This window comes from Panthera uncia, chromosome F1 (assembly GCF_023721935.1).
Source record: "Panthera uncia isolate 11264 chromosome F1, Puncia_PCG_1.0, whole genome shotgun sequence".
NCBI classification, from domain to species: domain Eukaryota; kingdom Metazoa; phylum Chordata; class Mammalia; order Carnivora; family Felidae; genus Panthera; species Panthera uncia.
Window position 1 is genome coordinate 8,905,997 of NC_064813.1, and position 20,931 is coordinate 8,926,927.

At 36.3% G+C, this 20,931-nt stretch overlaps 1 protein-coding gene across 1 annotated transcript in view; it reads right to left on the reverse strand.

The window, feature by feature from the left end:
* Positions 1-18,523: 18,523 nt before the first annotated feature.
* Positions 18,524-20,931, reverse strand: part of FMN2 (formin 2) — a 346,387-nt gene continuing 343,979 nt past the window's right edge. The window contains 1 exon segment of the mRNA XM_049635319.1: positions 18,524-20,041. Coding sequence (XP_049491276.1) covers positions 20,015-20,041 — 27 coding nt within the window. The 3' untranslated portion in view covers positions 18,524-20,014.

Genomic DNA, 20,931 nt, shown 5'->3' on the forward strand with positions numbered 1-20,931 from the left:
TGGAAAGAATAATTATTCTTAAAATGTCTATACTACTCAAAGCACTCTGAGCATTTAATACAATCCCTATGAAAATAACAACAGCATTTTTTTTAAGAACTAGACCAAACAATCCCAAAATTTATTTTTTATGTTTGTTTATTTACGTTTTCCCATTATCTTTCTTTTTTTATTTAATGTTTTATTTATTTATTTATTTTTTAATTTTTAATTTTATTTTTTAAATTTATATCCAAGTTAGTTAGCATATAGTGCAACCATGATTTCAGGAGTAGATTCCTTAATGTCCCTTACCCATTTAGCCCATTCCCCCTCCCACAACCCCTCAAGTAACTCTGTTTGTTCTCCGTATTTAAGTCTCTTATGTTTTGTCCCTCTCCCTGTTTTTACATTATTTTTGCTTCCCTTCCCTAATGTTCATCTGTTTTGTATCGTAAAGTCCTCATATGAGTGAAATCATAAGGTATTTGTCTTCCTCTGACTGACTTAATTTCACTTAGCATAATACCCTCTAGTTCCATCCACATAGTTGCAAATGGCAAGATTTCATTCTTTTTGATTGCCGAGTAATACTCCATTGTGTGTGTGTGTGTGTGTGTGTGTGTGTGTGTGTATACCACATCTTCTTTATCCATTCATCCATCAATGGACATTTGGGCTCTTGCATACTTTGGCTATTGTTGATAGTGCTGCTATAAACATTGGGGTGCATGTGCCCCTTTGAAACAGCACACCTGTATCCCTTGGATAAGTACCTAGTAGTGCAACTGCTGGGTCATAAGATAGTTCTATTTTTAATTTTTTGAGGAACCTCCATACTGTTTTCCAGTGTGGCTGCATCAATTTGCATTCCCACCGGCAATGCAAAAGAGATCCTCTTTCTCTGCATCCTCACCAACATCTGTTGTTGCCTGAGTTGTTAATGTTAGCCATTCTGACAGGTGTGAGGTTGCATCTCATTGTGGTTTTGACTTGTATTTCCTTGATGATGAGGATGTTGAGCATTTTTTCATGTGTCGGTTGGCCATCTGGATGTCCTCTTTGGAGAAGTATGTATTCATGTCTTTTGTCCATTTCTTCACTGGATTGTTTGTTTTTTTTTTGGGGGGGGTGTTAAGTTTGATAAGTTCTTTACAGATTTTGGATTCTAACCCTTTATCTGATATGTCATTTGCAAATATCTTCTCGCATTCCATCAGTTACCTTTCAGTTTTGCTGATGGTTTCCTTCGCTGTGTAGAAGTTTTTTATTTTAATGAGGTCCCAGTGGTTCATTTTTACTTTTGTTTCCTTGCCTCCAGCAGGTGTTGAGTAAAAATTTGCTGTGGCCAAGGTCAAAAAGGTTTTTGCCTGCTTTCTCCTTGAGGATTTTGATGGTTTCCTGTCTTATGTTTAGGTCTTTCATCCATTTTGAGTTTATTTTTTTGTGTATGGTGTAAGAAAGTGGTCCAGGTTAATTTTTCTGCATGTCGTTGTCCAGTTTTCCCAGCACCATTTGCTGAAGAGACTGTTTTTATTCCATTCGATATTCTTTCCTGCTTTGTCAAAGATTAGTTGGCCATATGGTTGTGGGTCCATTTTGGGTTCTCTATTCTGTTCCATTGATCTGAGTGTCTGTTTTTGTTTTAGTATCATACTGTCTTGATGATTATAGCTTTGTAGTATAGCTTGAAGTCTGGGATTGTGATGCCTCCTGCTTTGATTTTCTTTTTCAAGATTGTTTTGGCCATTCGGGGTCTTTGCTTGTTCCATACAAATTTTAGAATTGTTTGTTCCAGCTCTGTGAAGAATGCTGGTGTTATTTTGATAGGTATTGCATTTAATATGTAGATTGCTTTGGGTAGTATTGGCATTTTAACAATATTTGTTCTTCCTATCCAGGATCATGGAATCTTTCTCCATTTTTTTGTGTCTTCTTCAATTCCTTTCATAAGCTTTCTATAGTTTTCAGTGTATAGATTTTTCACCTCTTTGGTTAGACTTATTCCTAGGTATTTTATGGGTTTTGGTGAAACTGTAAATGGGATCAATTCCTTGATTTCTCTTTCTGTTGCTTCATTGTTAGTATATAGGAATGCAACCAATTTCTGTGTAATGATTTTATATCCTGCAATTTTGCTGAATTCATGGATCAGAGCTAGCAGTTTTTTGGTGGAATCTTTTTGGTTTTCCATATAGAGTATCATGTCATCTGTGAAGAGTGAAATTTTGACCTCCTCCTGGCCGATCTGGATGCCTTTTGTTTCTTTGTGTTGTCTGATTGCTGAGGCTAAGACTTCCAATACTATGTTGAATAACAGGGGTGAGAGTAGACATACCTGTCTTGTTCCTGTCCTTAGGGGGAAAGCTCTCAGTTTTTCCCCATTGAGGATGATATTAGCATTGGGTCTTTCATATATGGCTTTTATGATATCGAGGCATGATCCTTCTATCCCTACTTTCTTGAGGGTTTTTATCAAGAAAGGATGCTGTACTTTGTCAAGTGCTTTCTCTGCATCTATTGAGAGGAATGTGTGGTTCTTGTCCTTTCTTTTAGTCATGTGAATAATCACATTGATTGCTTTGCAGATATTGAACCAGCCCTGCCCCCCCCCCCCAGGTATAAATCCCACTTGGTCGTGTGAATAATTCTTTTAATGTATTGTTGGATCATATTGGCTAATATCTTGTTGAGGATTTTTGCATCCATGTTCATCAGGGAAATTGGTCTATAGTTCTTCTTTTTAGTGGGGTCTTTGTCGATTTGGGGATCAAGGTAATGCTGGCATCATAGGAAGAGTTTGGAAGTTTTCCTTACATTTCTATTTTTTGGAACAGCTTCAAGAGAATAGGTGTTAACTCTTCCTTAAAGGTTTGGTAGAATTCCCCTGGAAAGCCATCTGGCCCTGACTCTTGTTCTGAGGGAGATTTTTGATTACTAATTCAATTTCTTTACTGGTTATGGGCCTGTTCAAATTTTCTATTTCTTCCTGTTTCAGTTTTGGTTGTTTATATGTTTCTAAGAATTTGTCCATTTCTTCCAGATTGCCCATTTTATTGGCATATAATTGGTTAAAATATTCTCTTATTATTGTTTTTATTTCTGCTGTGTTGGTTGTGATCTCTCCTCTTTCATTCTTGATTTTATTTATTTGGGTCCTTTCCTTTTTCTTTTTGATCAAACTGGCTAGTGGTTTATCAATTTTGTTAATTCTTTCAAGAACCAGCTTCTAGTTTCATTGATCTGTTCTACTGTTTTCGTGGTTTTGATAGCATTGATTTCTGCTCTAATATTTATTATTTCCTGTCTTCTGCTGGTTTTGGGTTTTATTTGCTGCTCTTTTTCCAGCTCCTTAAGGCATAAGGTTAGATTGTGTATCTGAGACCTTTCTTCCTTCTTTAGGAAGGACTGTATTACTATATACTTCCGTCTTATGACCGCTTTTGCTGCGTCCCAAAGGTTTTGGGCTGTGGTGTTATCATTTTCATTGACTTCCATATACTTTTTAATTTCCTCTTTAACTTCTTGGTTAGCCCATTCATTCTTTAGTAGGATGTCCTTCAGTCTCCAAGTATTTGTTACCTTTCCAAGTTTTTTCTTGTGGTTGATTTTGAGTTTTATAGCATTGTGGTCTGAAAATATGCACAGTATGATCTCAATTTTTTTGTACGTGTTGAGGGCTGATTTGTGTCCCAGTATGTGATATATTCTGGAGAACATTCCATGTGCACTGGAGAAGAATGTATATTCCTCTGCTTCAGGATGAAATGTTCTGAATATATCTGTTAAGCCCATCTGGCCAGTGTGTCATTCAAAGCCATTATTTCCTTATTGATTTTCTGTTTAGATGATCTGCCCATTGCTGTAAGTGGGGTGTTGAAGTCCCCTACTATGATGGTATTATTATCAATAAGTTTCTTTATGTTTGTTATTAATTGATTTATATATTTGGGTGCTTCACATTTGGAGCATAAATGTTTACAATTGTTAGGTCTTCTTGATGGAAAAACCCCTTAATTATGATATAATGCCCTTCCTCATCTCTTGTCACAGTCTTTATTTTAAAGTCTAGACTGTCTGATATAAGTATGGCTATTCCAGCTTTCTTTTGTCAACCATTAGCATGATAGATGGTTCTCCATCCCCTTTCAATCTGAATGTGTGTTTAGATCTAAAGTGAGTCTCTTGTAAATAGCATATAGATGGATCTTGTTTTCTTATCCATTCTGTTACCCTATGTCTTTTGATTGGAGCATTTAGTCCATTGACATTTAGAGTGAGTACTGAAAGATATGAACTTATTACCATTATGTTTCTTGTAGAGTTGGAGTTTCTGGTAGTATTCTCTGGTCCTTTCTAGTCTTTGTTGCCCTTGATCTTTTTTCTTTTCTTTTTTTTGTCTTTTCTCCCCTCAGAGAATCCCCCTTATAATTTCTTGCAGGGCTGGTTTCATGGTCATGAACTCCTTTAATTTTTGTTTGTCTGGGAAACTTTTAATCTCTCCTTCTATTTTCAATGACAATCTTTCTGAATAAAGAATTCTTGGCTGCATATTTTTCTGATTCAGCATATTGAATATATCCTGCCACTCCTTTATGTCCTGCCAAGTTTCTGTGGATAGGTCTGCTGCAAACCTGATCTGTCTTCCCTTGTAGGTTAAGGACATTTTTTCCCCTTGCTCCTTTCATGATTCTTTCCTTGCCTGAGTATTTTGTGAATTTGACTATGATATACCTTGTTGAAGGTCGGTTTTTGTTGAATCTAATGGGGGTCTTCTGTGCTTCCTGGATTTTGATGTCAGTATCTTTCCCCACATTAGGAAAGTTTTGTGCTATGATTTGGTTACATAACCCTTCTATCCCTTTTTCTCTCTCTTCATCTTCTGGGACCCCTATGATTCTGATGTTGTTCCTTTTTAAGGAGTCACTGATTTCTCTAATTCTTAAATCATGCTCTTTTGCCTTAGTCTCTCTTTTTTTTTCTGCTTCATTATTCTCCATAAGTTTGTCCTCTATATCACTAATTCTCTTCTGCCACATCCATCCTTGCCACCATGGCATCTATTCGAGAATGCAGCTCAGTGACAACATTTTTTATTTCATCCTGACTACGTTTTACTTCTTTTATCTCTGTGGAAAGGAATTCTAATCTATTTTCAACCCTAGCTAGTATTCTTATTAATGTGATTCTAAATTCTGGTTCAGACATCTTACTTGTATCTGAGTTGATTAAGTCCCTGACTGTCATTTATTCCTGCTCTTTCTTTTGGGGTGAATTCCTTCATTTCATCACTTTGAAGGAAGAAAAGGAATTAATTAGGTAAAAAAATAAAATTAAAAAATTAAAAACAACACACACATACACAGAAATCAAATAAATAATGCTAGATCCTAGGTCTGTTTTGGTCTGGGTGTTGAACGGAACTTGATAGATTAGAGGAAAAGAATGGGAAAAAGGAAAAAAGAAAAGAAAAAAGAGAAAAGAAAGAAAAGTGTTTGAAAATTTGAAAAAATGAATATAATGAAATAGAATAAAATGAAATGATGGAAGTAAAATAGAATTTGAAAAAATTACAAAAAAGTAAAAAATACAGTAGAAAAAAGGAAAATATTTTTAATAAAAATTGAAAATAAAAATAATTTTTTTCTTTCTGTATTCAAGAAAGAGAAAAGAAACAAAAAAGAACAAAAAATAAAATTGAATAGATTGACCAGTGAACAGACTGAAATATGATTGAAATTACATCATTTCCCCTTGAAGTTAAACTATGAAGCACTTTATAGTCCATAAACTAATCAGGCAGAGAAATTTGTGGTGTTCCTGAAGAGCAAGGTTGGTCCAGTTGGGCAAGTCTTCATGTAACAACTCCGTTCTCCACGAGATGGCGCTGCTTAGCTTACTGGGGTGGACTGTTGTGGCACTTGTAAGTGTGTATGTGCATGCACGGGAGCGGTGAAAATGGTGTCACCCAGCTATCCAGTCTCTAGTATCGAAACTCTGTTCTCCCCCATCAGCAATCACAAGCCTGTCCTCTGTCTCTGGCTTCCATCTACTCTCCATTTTTACACCGTCTGTGACCAAGCCATCAGGATGCCAGGCGGCTCCTCCCTCCTGAGTTTTATCTCAGATGTTGCTGTGTTTCCCAACCCCTCACTTCTGAAGGACTGTGGCTTTGACCCATTCTGACCCTCTGTGGTAGGGTCTCATTGAGCAATGGCCACGTGCCAGCTGCACCCAGGAACGTTTGAGGGACCATGCTGCTGCTGATGCCCAGAGACTGTGGTTGGGTGCCAGTCCATCCCAGAAAATGTTCACATGATTGTGTGGCAACAGCATTTCAGGGATTATGGAAAATCACAACACACATCTGGTGCCAGCCTTCACCCTTAACATCCTTGCTCCAACACCAGTGGATATGGCCATTCTCCAAGGTATGCTGGGACCTTTGCCCATGGAGAAACCTCACCACCTCTACCAAATGTCCTCCCAGCAGGGGAAGCATCTCTCCCCATGTGGCCCAAAGACCCCACGAACTTCACTCTACTCCTGGGGAGTTTCCCTTCCCAGCAGAGCACTACCAGGTATTGAGCTGCAGAGTTTTAGACTCTGCGCTCCCTCTGTTTATAGAGTCTTAATGGAATTTAAACCCTCTCCTCTCTCCTTTTTCTTTTAGTTCAGTCCATGCGGCTGTTTCCGCTTTTCCACTTTGTCTCCAGCTGCTTTTGGGGGAGGGGTGCTTTTACCATACTCTCCCCTCCCCATCTCCATCCTCTCTCCACCAGCAAAAACAGCTCCCTGCCCTCTGCGTCTCCTCTCTCCCCCAGTTCTCCTCTCCTCACCGCATACCTGCTGAGTTCTGTGGTTCAGGTTGTGAAGATCACTGTGTTAATCCTTAAATCAGTTTTCTAGGTGTGTAGGATGGTTTAGTGTTGATCTGGCTATATTTCATGGATGCAAGACGCAAAAAACTTCCAGGCTGTTCAGCCATCTTGGCTCCTCCATCACAGTCCCAAGATTTATATGGAACCACAAGTTACCCAAGATAATGAAAGAGATTTTGAAAAAGCAAAGCAAAGCTGGAGGCATCACATTTCCATGCTTCAAGTTATGTTACAAAGCTGTAGTAATCAAAACAGTATGGTACTGGCACAAAAATAGATCAAAGGAACAGAATAGAGAACCTGAAAATAAACCCACAATTATATGATCAAGTAATCTTTCACAAAGCAGGAAAGAATATCCAATGGGAAAAAGAAAGTCTCTTCAACAAATTGTGTTGGGAAAACTGTACAGCTACATGCAAAAGAATGAAACTGGACCATTTTCTTATACCATACACAAAAATAAATTCAAAATAAATTAAGGACCTAAATGTGAATTCTGAAACCATAAAAATCCTAGAAGAGTGCTCAGGCAGTAATGTCTCTGACATCTACCATAGCAACATTTTTCTAATATGTCTCCTAATTCAAGGGAGGATAATAATAGTCCAATAAACTATTGGGACTACATAAAAAAAAAAGATTTAGCACAGCAAAGTAACAATAAAAAAAAAAGCAACCTCCAGATGGCCAACAGATGCATGAAAAAAAATCATGTATTATCAGGGAAATACAAATCAAAACTACAATGAGATTATCACCTCACATCTGTCAGAATGGCTAACATGAAAAACACAAATAACAGGTGTTAGAGAGGATGTGGAGAAAAAGGAACCCTCTTGCACTGTTGGTGGGAGTGCAAACTGGTACAGCCACTCTGGAAAACAATATGAAGATTCCTTAGAAAATTAAAGATAGAACTACCCTATGATCCAGTAATCACACTACTGTGTATTTATCCCCCAAATACAAAAACCACTAATTCAAAGAGATACATGCACTCCTATGCTTATTATAGCATTATTTACAATAGCCAGATTATGGAAGCCCAAGTGTCCATCCAAAACTGAATGACTGAAGATGTGGTATATACATACATATGTACACACACACACACACACACACACACACATAATTACATACATACATATATATACATATACATAAACATAATGGGCCATGTGTATGTATGTATATGTACGTATGTGTGTATGTATGTATATACGGATGTATACATAATGTAATATTATTCAACCATAAAAATAATGAAATCTTGCCATTTGCAATGACATAGATGGAGCTAGAGTATAATGCTAAGTGAAATAAGCCACTCAGAGAAGGACAAATACCATATGATTTCACTCATATGTGGAATTTAGAAACAAAACAAATGAGCAAAAGAAAAGAGAGAGAGAGAGAGAGAGAGAGAGAGAGAGAGAGAAAGGCAAACCAAGAAACAGATTCTTAACTTTATAGATTAAATTAATGATTACCGGGCCAGGGGGTGGATGGGGGAGATGGGTGAAATGGGTGATGGGGATTAAGGAATGCACTTGTTGTGATGAGCACTGGCTGATGTGAAATTGTTGAATCACAATATTGTACACCTGAAACTAATATAACACTGTATGTTACCTGTACTAAAATAAAAAATAAATTAAATTAAATCAAAATTGAAAATATGTGCTAATCAACTGTTTATGTTATCAAAAAAGCTTCCAATACAGCAGGCTACTAAAACTTAACTTTTGGAGAAGTTAAAAAGTTGTTACATGTGAATTTTTGACTGCAAGGGTTGACACCCCTAACCCCCTTGTTTGTGCTCAAGGGTCAACTGTACTCCTTAAAAAGAACAGGAATAAAGGAAATGAGTGACAGCCCCCAGGCAGTGTCTGTTCACTACCTGATATAGAAAGTGGGGCCCTACTGTCATTTCACTGAACCCCTCTTGTTCTACACAACGCTTCTATCTCTCATTTGTCTCATGCATCTCTCTGCTGAGCAATGCCAAACCTTCCTGATGAAGCACTGTTGGCTTGAGCCCCAACTCCAATCCTGAAGGAAAGAAGTGTGTTTAAAAACCTGGCACGCATAAAGAGTTCCTAACCACTACTTCCATCCGTAAAATCTGTTGCCAGGACATTCTTCATCTAACAAAAGTGTAGCCGTGAGAAAGATGCAATTGCTAATGTCTGGGGAGTAGGTACTGGATACCAGATTATGAATTGGGTGTCTGATCAAGGCTGGAAACTTCAAATTTTATGTTTGAAAGTTCAGCAAAAAGGTTTGAGAGTTATCCAAATATTTACATCTTATAGTTTTTTGCTTTCTGTTTTTATTTTGTGGTGGTATATATTTTTTTCTAATTTTTGTTTTATTTGAGGAGCCAAACAATATACAACCGGTGTTACCATAGGCACCACACGTCTGTTTTTCCGTGTGCTAGAAGGCACTCTAGTGCTGGGGTCTATTTCTGGATTTATCCTGGAAGTCTGTAAACTAAATATTAAAATTCTTGATTCTCACCCTTTGCTATGCTAAGTGACAGCATTTACCAAGTGAAATATATGGATATGAAATAAGTATTATGGAGCCGTATATGGCTTACTATAACATGGCTTAAGCGTATTGTCAGTTTCTGACTCCAAAAGCCTCAAACCAACAGAAAAATCTCATTGTTGATTACGTTGTAAGGAGAGGGTTGGTCCTGTGATCCATTGCATGGATCAGAAAGTGTTGTTAATCTCTGGAAAATTTACAGTGTATGGTAGGATTATAGCCATAAATTAGAAACATTTACATAAAGACAATGAGAACTGTATGAAGTTAACTCCAAAATTGAAGTGAATGGGGTTTTGCATAAAAATTACCAAAATGGGCCATTGTGAAATAAAAAGCCCAATGTTACTGTAACAATCAGAACACCAGACCACCATAGGAGAAAATGTGTCCAGCGGCCTACCGACCACCCTGACTTTTTTTCCTGAGTTTTTTTTTTCTTTTTTCATTCCTGCAACAGACAAGCAAAGTTGGCTTCCAACCCTTGCAAATATCCATAATGGTCTAATGTGAGAATTTTTCTGATCTTCGCTTTGGAGGATATCTGATAGAGCTGCTATAGTGATGTACAAGCATCATAAATTACCCAAAGCATATTTTCTTGATTCAACAGAAGTGACCAGATAGGTGGCAAATTGATAATTGAAATGGGACACATTCCAAAAATTATAAAATATTTCATATTGACTTATTTTTCAAAATTATACAAAATGCTGAAGAACCAAAGGATGTAACAGTGAAGAGATCTTTCTCTTACCTATCCCATAGGTCACCAGTTTTCTTTCTCCAGAAGCAACTCATATTAGCAATATCTTCGGAATGCCTCCAGAGATCATCTATGTATGTTAGTTTCTGAATTCAGTAATCACATTGCCCCCATTTTTACATAAAGGGGAGTGCAGTATACACAGTTTTGCTTCTTTTTTTTTCACACAAAAATGACAAAGACATTCTTTTATTCATGGGTTCTTTTAACAAAATGTACATCTTTTATATCAGTACATAAAGTGTCCCACATTCTTTCTTTTTTAAAGCCTGCATATTATCTCCTTATTTAGAAATTTCCACTATTTCGCTTTTACAAATACTTATTGTCACTTTCTAATATGTTTAATAGACAGTTGGGCCAGCTCCTCCTTCTACTGCTCTTTTTCCCCCCCAAAATTTAATGACTATTCTTGTTTGTTTTTATATATGAATTTTAAAAATTATTTTAATGTTTATTTTTGAGAGAGAGGAAAGACAGAGTGTGACCAGGGGAGAGGTGGAGAAAGAGGGAGACACAGAATCTGAAGTAGGCTCCAGGCTCCCAGCTGTCAGCACAAAGCCTGATGCAGGGTTCGAACCCACAAACTGGAAGATAATGACCTGAGTGAAAGTTGGACATTTAACCGAGTCACCCAGGCACCCCATGAATTTTAAAGTCAACTTCTTCAGTCCTTATCACCAACCCCCAAATATTCTGTTGACATTTTTACTTAGATTGCATTAAATTTAAAGATTCATTTAGGGAATACTGACATTGCTGATTATATGCCTTTCTATTTCATGTTGTCTCTCAAGTTGTTTTCATATAGATCTGATACATTATTTGTTAAATTCATTCCATGCTATTCACCTTTTTTGTTTGCTATTTTAAGTGAGAAATTTTCCCAGTTATACCTCCAATACACGTGAAAGTTCTTGATTTCTGTATATTAAATTTTACTTAGTCAATTTACCACATTCTGTTATTGTTTCTAACAAATTTTTGGCTGATTATTTTGTTTTCTGAGTAAATAAGCTAATAAACAGCAAATAAAAATTATGTTACCTCCTCTCTTTCAATTTTATCCTTTAATTAAATTTTTTTTTTTCATCAGAAGAGTGATAAACGGTGAAAGTACACATCTGGTCTTGCTGCTGATTCTTAATGAGAACATTTCTAATGTTTAAATTATGGTCAAAGCTGACTTTGCCTTGAGGTATTTGAGCTTTTAAGGACATACTTACATCATTCTGACTTTTTTCATAAAGAATTATGTTGAATTGCATAAATGATTTTTTTAGCAGTTGGAGGAACTCACATAATTTTTCATCACATGAAAATATTATTTTAAAATACACATATATACCATGTAAAGCTATAAACATGATCTTCCTGGCATCCCAACTTCTTCATGGTCCTTATGTTGGCTAATATTTCCTTGGCATTTTTGAAGTACTATTCATAAATGTGTTCTATAGTATTCTCTTTTTTAAAAATAATTTTTAGGAGGGGTAGGTGAGGCTCACCAGCTATTGGTGGGAGGCGTGTTGGGGAGCAGACTGGGCTGTTTCAAGCTAGCAAATATTTCATTACAAAGTAATGTAGAGACCATGACTTATTCTTAAACTTATTACTTCAATTCATAGTAATTTTCTCACCCTTATTGTATTGATAGACATCTTCCTGCAAATCTGACTTGTCTGTCCCATTGTTCATTTAGGCTTCCTCCCTGCTTAAAAAAAAATAATAAACCACATACAGGAAGCTTCTAATACCAATTGGTGGGCCAAAGTACATTATAGCAAACACAGGATTCTGAGATAGCACCTAAAGATGTGACCTCATCTTAGAGAAATCTTTCCTGGCTTTTTCTGTAATCTGCCTCTGTGAGCATCCTTTCTCTGCCTCTTTCCATACCCACACATTTGGAAGATCTTCCATATAATTTGTGGTTTGGGTTTGCAATACCTCTAATTTTAATCAAAGATGAAGTTTGTGCTTTTGCTCCTTATTACTTTGTGATGATTTCTGAGAAGAGAAAGGGTAAATATTCCCTTTATCACACCATTTTAAAACTTAAACCTCTTTCTATTGCTTTTGATTACATAATTGAAGATGCATTTCATGGGAAGCAAAAATTTAAAAATACAGCCTCGCAAGGTCTGAGTTCATTGATTGGCTGAGAAGTGAAAATGATCATGACTGATGGGTGTAACACATGGAAGGGTGCACAGGATTCCAGAGCACCCTGGTCCTGATAATTCCTTTTCTTCCCTAGTCCTCCCGCCTAGCATCCAATCAGTCTCTTACCATATTCTCTTTTGCTTTGCCTTTTCTTGCTTTTCTGACCTTTTGTTGAATAGATAGTTGCAATTCCCTCTTTGCTTTCAGTTATTTCTATTATTTTATAGAAAATCCTAAAGTTCTCACTTATAGTTAATTTCATATTTTTGTAACAATGTCTAAACATATCCAATGTCGCTATCTTATGCTTTTCTTTTTCATCATAGCACTTAAAGCTTAGATAACACATACACACAGAATGGCCAAAGTTTGTATGGAATGGTGTTAGTTTATAGAGGTTTCCCTGGCATAAGAGTACTGCTTGCACCTTCAAAGGTATTCTGGTTCTAAGAACAAATTATTGATCACCCTACTTAAATTATCATAGCACCTGACATTATTTTTCGTGATTTTTTGGTTTCCCCTACTAAAATGTAAGTTCCATGAGCATAGGACATTTTACTGTTGGTCCTTTACTCCCAAAACCAACAACAGTTTCTGGCATGTATTGTCCACTTTATAAACATTTTCTGAATTAAATGAATGAATAGACTAGGCAAGACCCTTCACATGCTTGGATTATTTCCTTAATTTCTCTTATTCATCTTATTACTCAAAATTCTAGTCCCCTTTATAAACACACTCATTATAGTTATTACTGTTTACAATCTAGAGTTTATTTCACTAATTTCTGTGATTTCGTATATCCTGACTCTTCATTTCATCTTCATCTTTTTTTCCTTGCTGAAGTATATCCTTTAGCAGATCTTTCAGCCAGGTTTTTGAGTAGTAAAGTCTTAGTTTTCATGTGTCTGAAAATATCTATCTCCTCTTCCATGTGAATATGATACTTAAACTGGGTATAATGGTCTTGATTCATTGTTTTCATTACACAAATCAAAGGAACTATTTACCTTTGTCAATATATATTGCTGCTGAAGACAAATCTGCTTTCAGTATAATTATCATTCCATTGTATACTTTCTCTCTGGGAGTCTTGAAATTTTGTCTTTATGTAGCTGGAGATTCACTTTGACTTTTCTAGGTGTAACTTTATCAGTATTTATCCTGCCTAGAATTTGTTATGCATTTTCAAGCAGAGAATTTGTGTCTTTCTTTAGTTCTCCATATCCTCAGCCATTCCTCTCGCCATTATCTGGTTTCTCTACCATCTCTGTTAGTTTCTCCTTATAAGATGTCTCTCAGATTGGCTTCTCAGTGTATCTTGTATCTAACTTCTCTCACATATTTAAAAATGTTTTATCTCTGTGTGATATGATTTCAGTGAATTCCTTGGCACTGTCTTCCAAATCGCTAATGATCTCTTACTTTGTGTCCATCTAGAATTATGTTTGTATGTATGCTTTTATTTTGATGATTATATATTTTAAAATTTTAAGGTTATTTATTAAGTCATGTACGTTTTGCTCTATTGTTTGCATTTTTTAATGCATTTTTATTGCGTTGATTTATTCTTTCTTACTGACATTTTCCTCTAGTGCTTTGGGAAGTGTGTTTTGCATACTTATCTTGATGAGGTATTCATGCTTTTTCTCCCCTTAGCTCTCTATATCTAGTCATTTTCTGTCATTTCCATCAATCCCCAGTTAGAATTAAATTTTTATTGGGGAGCACTTGGTTCCTGGGGAGCAGTGATACTGGAGACATTGCAGGAATAGGCATGGGCCAACAAGTTCGCTGGCCCTGTTTGCTCTGCAGGACTTTCTCCCGCTATGACACACCGGCTGCTTTATTTGCCATATTGTGTAGTATCCACTGGAGTTATTTTTGATTGACTCTCACTGGTGGGTAACCTCCATTCTAGTCCCACATCTCTGGTGGTAAGCCTGATTTGGTTTCCCTCCATAAACGGGGCATGATTAGCTCCCATTACCCTGTAAAGATTCCTCTCTCACTCAACCTGCACTCCCTAACTTCCCTTTCTTCTTCTTTCCCTCTTTACAGCCCACTCTCCCCTTCCCTTACTGATTGGTTCTCTAGTTTTATCAGTTAGTAGGAAAGGAGTGTGAAAACCTCCAACCATTATTATGGAATTGTTTGTTTCTTCCTTAAGTCTGTCAATATTTACTTCATTTATTCTAACGCTGGTATCAATACCTACCTATATTTATGATTATATCTATTTGTATCTTTCTAATTCGTATTTTGTAGGCAGCATAATCTTGCCTCTCAAAAAAAGTACAGTATGATAATCTCTGCCTTTTACAGTGTTCAGGCCATTAACAGGTAATTGATAAGGTCGTGTTTAAGGCTGTCATCTTGCTGGTTATCCTCTATCCTTTTTAATTCTGTTGTCTCCAAACTTTCATGTCTTCAAGTATTCAAATAGATTTTGAGTTCCATTTTAATGTGTCTATTGACTCCTTAGATATACTTGTTCCCTTACTTTTTAGTGGCTGCACTAAAGGTTATACTATGAATTTTGAGGGTCTACATCCTTAACTTTTCAGTCGATTTGGAATTAATATTGTACTACTTCATGTAAAATATAGAAATCTTGCAATTTATTCTCTCTTCCTGTGCCATCCTTTGAAATTGCCTTATGCATTACATTTACATGCATTATGAACTCTTCAAAGAAATGTTAATTTTTTTTTGCTTTAAACTGTCAGTGTTGGAGCACCTGGGTGGCTCAGTGAGTTGAGCGTCTGACCTTGATTTTGGCTCAGGTCATGATCTTGGTGTCTTTGGGATCAAGCCCTGTGTTGGGCTCAGCACTGAGTGTGTAGCCTGCTTAAGATTATTTTTCTCCCTCTGTCTGTTCCTCCTTCACTCACGTGCACATGCTCTCTATTAAAAAATAATAAAATAAACCATCCGTGCTTAAAATAAGTTAAAAGCAAAAGAAGTAGTTTTTTAAATTTTTTTAATGTTTTATTTTTGAGAGAGAAACAGAATCAACCAAAGTTGGACACTCAACTGACTGGGCCACCCAGATGTCCCAAGAACTGGTCTTTTATATTTTCCTAGGTATTTACCATTTCCAGTGTTTGCTGTTACTTCTTCAAGATACACATTTTCTTTGGGTATCATTTCTCTTCAACTTGAACTTTCTTTAGTGTTCTTGTAGTATAGGTCTACTAGTAACAAATATGAATAGCTTTCTTATAAATGCAAGTATCTTTCAGTCTTGAAGTATATACACTTTCAGTCTTGAAGTATATTCTCACGGGATATAGAATTCTGGTTGACAGGGTTTCTCCTCCTCCTGGGGACTTTAAAGATGATATCATCTAGCCAAAAAGACTGCTGGTTTAGGAGTTTTTAGCTGCTGGATGCAGTACCATTCCTGCCCTCAGGCCCTGGGCCATTCTTGTAAGTTCCACCCCCACTGTGCCCCCAGAACCTGCCTCCTTTGTTCATTATCCAGGGCCTCCAAGTGGCTGCTTTTATATTTTGTTCGGAGTTTACAGTTACTATCTGGGGAGGATTGTCTCTTAGAAGCTTACTTAGTCATACCCATAATAGAACTCCAGAGCTCATGTTTTAAATCTCTTTTCTACACTGCTTCCCTAAAATAGCTTAAACAGAATATTGAACAAGTCAATTCATTATATATATATTTTATTACATTTGTTATTTACAATAGTAGCATGTTTGAAGGGCAAAAGCATGGTGTCAGTGGAGAGAGGGCTTCTTTTTGAGATGCTGTTTACTTTGACTTCTGCACAACTACTTCTTCCTGGTTCTCCATTTTTAATTCCCTGATTAATCTTCTCGAGGTTCCTTCTGTGACCTATTGTTTCTCTTTTAAACACTAGTCTCAACCCTGTGTGATTTTTTTTAACCTCTGTTCCAGATTTCCCCAGGTAATTTCAACAATCCATCTGATTTCAACTATCACTTCAACGTAGATGGCTTTTACCTCAAAATCTCCAGAATTACATCTCTCGAGTTCCTCGATATCTTCCATCTACCAGAAATCCCAACTGCGTGTCTAGCACACGTTGTGGATTCTCCATTCCCTTTCAGCCCTTAACTTTTTCCTTTTCTTCCTCTCATTTATTTCTTCCTGAAATCAATACATCTTTATTGAGTGTCACAGATTGCTTTTAATGTTATAGATTTAGTCCTGAGGGAAAACAGTCTCTGTCCTTCAAGACTTAAATTTCTTATTTTTTCTTAAAACTTTGTAGTTTTTAGAATTTCTAGAGAGGGGGAGCATGTGAGTTGGGGACGGGGGAAGAGAGAGAGGGAAAGAGACAGAGAATCCCAGGCAGGCTCCATGCCGAGCACAGAGCCTGAAGTAGGGTTCAGTCTCACAACTGTGAGATCATGACTGAGCTGAAATCAAGAGTCGGACGCTTAACTGAATGAGCTACCCAGGTGTCCCTGTCCTTCTGGATTTAAACTCGAGAGAGCGACAGGCTGTGTACTAACTACATAGATTGAAGGATAAAGACTTGGAGATAAAGTTGCTTTTCTTGAAAGGCTTATCAGAGGTTTCTCTGAGGCACTGATATTTATGAAGAAATTAGACTAAAGCATTTCCCCACCACCTTTGTTGATACAGAGCCACACTTTGCCAAATAACCCACTCGAGAATCAGACTGTCAGCTTAAATTCAATCTGCTTTCTTGTTTTTCACGTCTAAAACTTTAAATTCTCATATGTATTTTAACTCCCTTTTAACATCTTTTTTCAGCTCCAAGTTTCCATCTCTAAGTCCTACTCTCCCTTTGATACTAAGTCCTATCTCTCCCTTCGAATTGTAATAGTTCCTTTAAAGGTGTTCTGGCCTCCAGGCTTATACTTTTCCACTCTCTCCTCCACACTGGTACCAGAGTGGGCTTTATTAAACCAAAAACAGTTAATGTTACCACTTCAAAATAACTTATTGGCTCCACAACGTACTTCATACTGTTTCTTTGTATTAAAGACTTTCATGATCTACCCCTGATCCTATGTGTGTGTCCTTATCACCTACCCTGCCTTATACCCCGTTTCTTATTCTTCTACAGGTGTGGCAGACTATTTTGCATCCATTTTCCATGCTTTTTTTTCTTCTTCTCAGCTTGCTACCTCTATTAGAAGTGCAGCATCATCCCCTCCTCACCAACCACTTGGAAAACTTTTAAATTTCAAACAAGCTTTTAGGTGATAGTGCCGCTAATCCACTGCCCTACTGTGAGTAGCAAGGGCATAGATGACTTTAAGATTGTCTTGATCCCAAACCAAAAGAAATGATGGTTTCCATATGCCTTTGAGCACTGTCTTTCCATTTGTGGATTTCTCTTCTCCCCTTTCACTTGCCTAATACCCACCCATCCCTTGAGATTTAACTTTTGGTGCTCTCTGTCCATATTTTTCTAAAAGTAGACCCCACTACCAATGTGGGGCTTGAGCTCACAACCCCGAGATCAAGGGTTGCATGATCTACCAACTGAGCCAGGCACCCCAGCTTTTTGTGCTCTCTAAATTGGACAGTAGTGAACTGTCATTGCTGCTTTATTTCCCCCCAACTTGATTAAGGGGGGACGTAAACAAACGATGTTCATAAAATTGTTCCTTGATCTTTGAGACATTCAGTTATTGGCACCAAGCCTTGCCACAAAGTAGATAAGTCAATGTACAGGTGATAAAAGAGTTTAAATTGAAAAATTATCAATCTAAATGCAAAACTTACTCATAAAGAAAAGGAAACTCTTTTCATGCTTCTCTGTTAGCAGAGTGCTTAGTTTTTATTCCTTCCATTTCCTCATCTGTATCCATCCCATCTACACCATCATTTTCCCCTTGACCTTATCATCTTCCAATAGTCCTTCACCACTTAATCTGTATCAAGTGAATTTCTGCATCTAACTTTTAACTTTTGGAAAAAGGATTTCTCAAATATTAACATCTTTCAATTCATAAGTGGAAAATACTTTTTCCTTAAGATTGTATAAGAAGCATTCAATTTTTTTTAACACTTACCTACTAACAATTGTTAAACCTGAAATAAGAACTTTTAAAAAATCTTCAGAGTGTAACTTATTTTCTCCCAATGTTGAATATGATGACGATATTTTGGAAGCATCCTTAGGCAATATACACACAATAGGCACAGAACTCTTTTATTACTCATTTTATTTTCATATAAATTAACATCCTAGAAAAATTGAAATAGAAACACTAAATACAGTATTGCACATAGCGATCTTTGTTAAATGCCCTATTATTACAGTGAAGAATGGTAATATACACATTGGAGGGACTGAAGGAGACAGGAAGACTAGAAAACAAACCAAATCCACTACTGTTTCTTTGCACTTAAACTATAAACTAAAAGGTAAAAGACCATACTTTACATAAATGCAAACATAGTTGTGATTCAGGACATTTTCTTTTTTAAGTCTTTCCATAATTAGTTTCTGATAGCAAGAAATTCTCCCCTTTATCAACATCGATAAGCCCCAACAAATATCATTAAAAGAATTAGAAAAAAAAACCACCTATTAATATTAGACAAAGCCATCACAATGTATCTTGAGCTGACTTTAAAATACTCTCACAAAGAGTGGGAGATTTACTCTTCTTCCCCCTTGAAATAAAATAAAATCCTTTCCTAGGCTCCTTCAGGTAACAAATCATTACATACTCATTTTATAGCTTTTAATCACCTGCTGTAACACATAGAGATGATTTTAATCATGTAAAAACACTCAGGCAGGTACGCGAATTAACAGATGCCAATCCACCTGAAAACTTACTTTTTTTTTTTGCCAACAATTAGTCATGTTTGGCAATTTTATGAACATCATTTATTTAAATTCCTTCAAAATATTGAGTCATATTTTCTTTGTGAAGGCCAATGGTAACATTATAGAGAGGCACGACTTTAATTTACTTTAGCTGAAGATTAGTTTTATGTACGGTCTCAAAGAACACAGGCTGATAAAAGCCCTCATTAAACTTAATACTCTGATTTCTGCCTATATGAAATGACTTATAGGAAAGGGCTTTCCTTTTGCTATATTTTTTACTTGAGTAAAAAAATGATAATCTTCTTTCACAAATATATAGTTATGGAGAGCAACCCAAGAGTTGGGGAAGCCTTGATTATGATATATAAATGGTACTTAAGTTTTAAAATAGAAAATTTATATGTAGACATGAAACTGATACAAACAATTCACTAGAAATAACATTTTAGCCATAAATCTAAATGCAGTGAAATGGAGTACTGGTTGTCAGTAGAAAGGAAAGTGTTTTGCTGGGGTAAGGAATATTCTCACAAAAGTAAATTGTAAGTTTAACATTTAGCATGTTCAGCATTAATGCAAATATTGCCTCTTATACATGCTGTTTTGGTCTATCAATATTATACCATAAACTTTACAAAAAGAAAAGGTGTCAAATTCTCCACTGGTCTACTGCTTTTGCATTTTTATGAATGTACAGTAAAATTCAACAATTGGTGAACTGTCTAGAAAACACAAAGATTATGCTAGAGGTCAAGAGGAAAAATGAACAAAATGGTATAGTTTCCGTCCCACCCTCAGGTCAGCTGAATGTTGTGGAAGTGGTTGCAGTGACTCATGTTCATTTTGCTTTCCATTGCTCAGGTTTTCATGCTTATCTTTGCTTTCTGAAAATAAATGCACCAGAGAAAAGTTACAGTTAGAAGTAAGAACTTTCAAAAATGTACGAAGTATATAATAGCCCAAACAAGATCTTTTCATTTGGATTAAATTCTCTAGGAAAAGGTTGAAGATCCACCAGCCCAGAAAGGAAGAATATATAAGCAAAATCTGTTTTATCTGCAAGAATTTTCCCCAGCCAAATCACCAAATATTTTTGAGACCAAAAAAAAAAAAAAAAAAAGGCTTTAAAAATTCAGCTTCTCACCAGTGTGAAAAAGTACCAACTCACCTTTCTCATTCTCCATCCTATGCACAAATACATAAAGATTGAACTGAGTGTTCATTCTCTTGTATCCTTACAATAGCATGATTAGGTTGATTAATGATTTTCCCTTCTCATTCAGTGCACCTTTAAGGTTATATTCAAATCAAAAAGGCAGAAAATAACCTAAACCATAAGGTAATACTTGTCATTAGATAATATTAATTTTGATCTAAAGAAACTAAAGGGAAAATATATTTTAAGTGGAGATGTAATTCCTAACTTTTTCTAAGTAGGGTTTAATCATATTCCAATTTGGGTTATTTTGATATCTTTTCCATTTTTTAAATGTTATTTATTTTTAAGAGAGAGAGAGAGTGTGTGAGTGAAGGAGGCACAGGCAGAGAGGGACAGAGGATCTCAAGTGGGCTCCCCACTAACAGCAGAGCCCAACATAAGGCTTGAACTCATGAACCCCGAGATCATGACTTGAACCAAAGTCGGGATGCTCAACTGACTGAGCCACCCAAGCACCCCGTTATCTTTTCCATTTACACTACGTTAGTCTAATCCAATTCAAAGTTTTCCTATTTTAAGGCCTAAAACAACTTTTCACTTAAAACAGCATCGTTT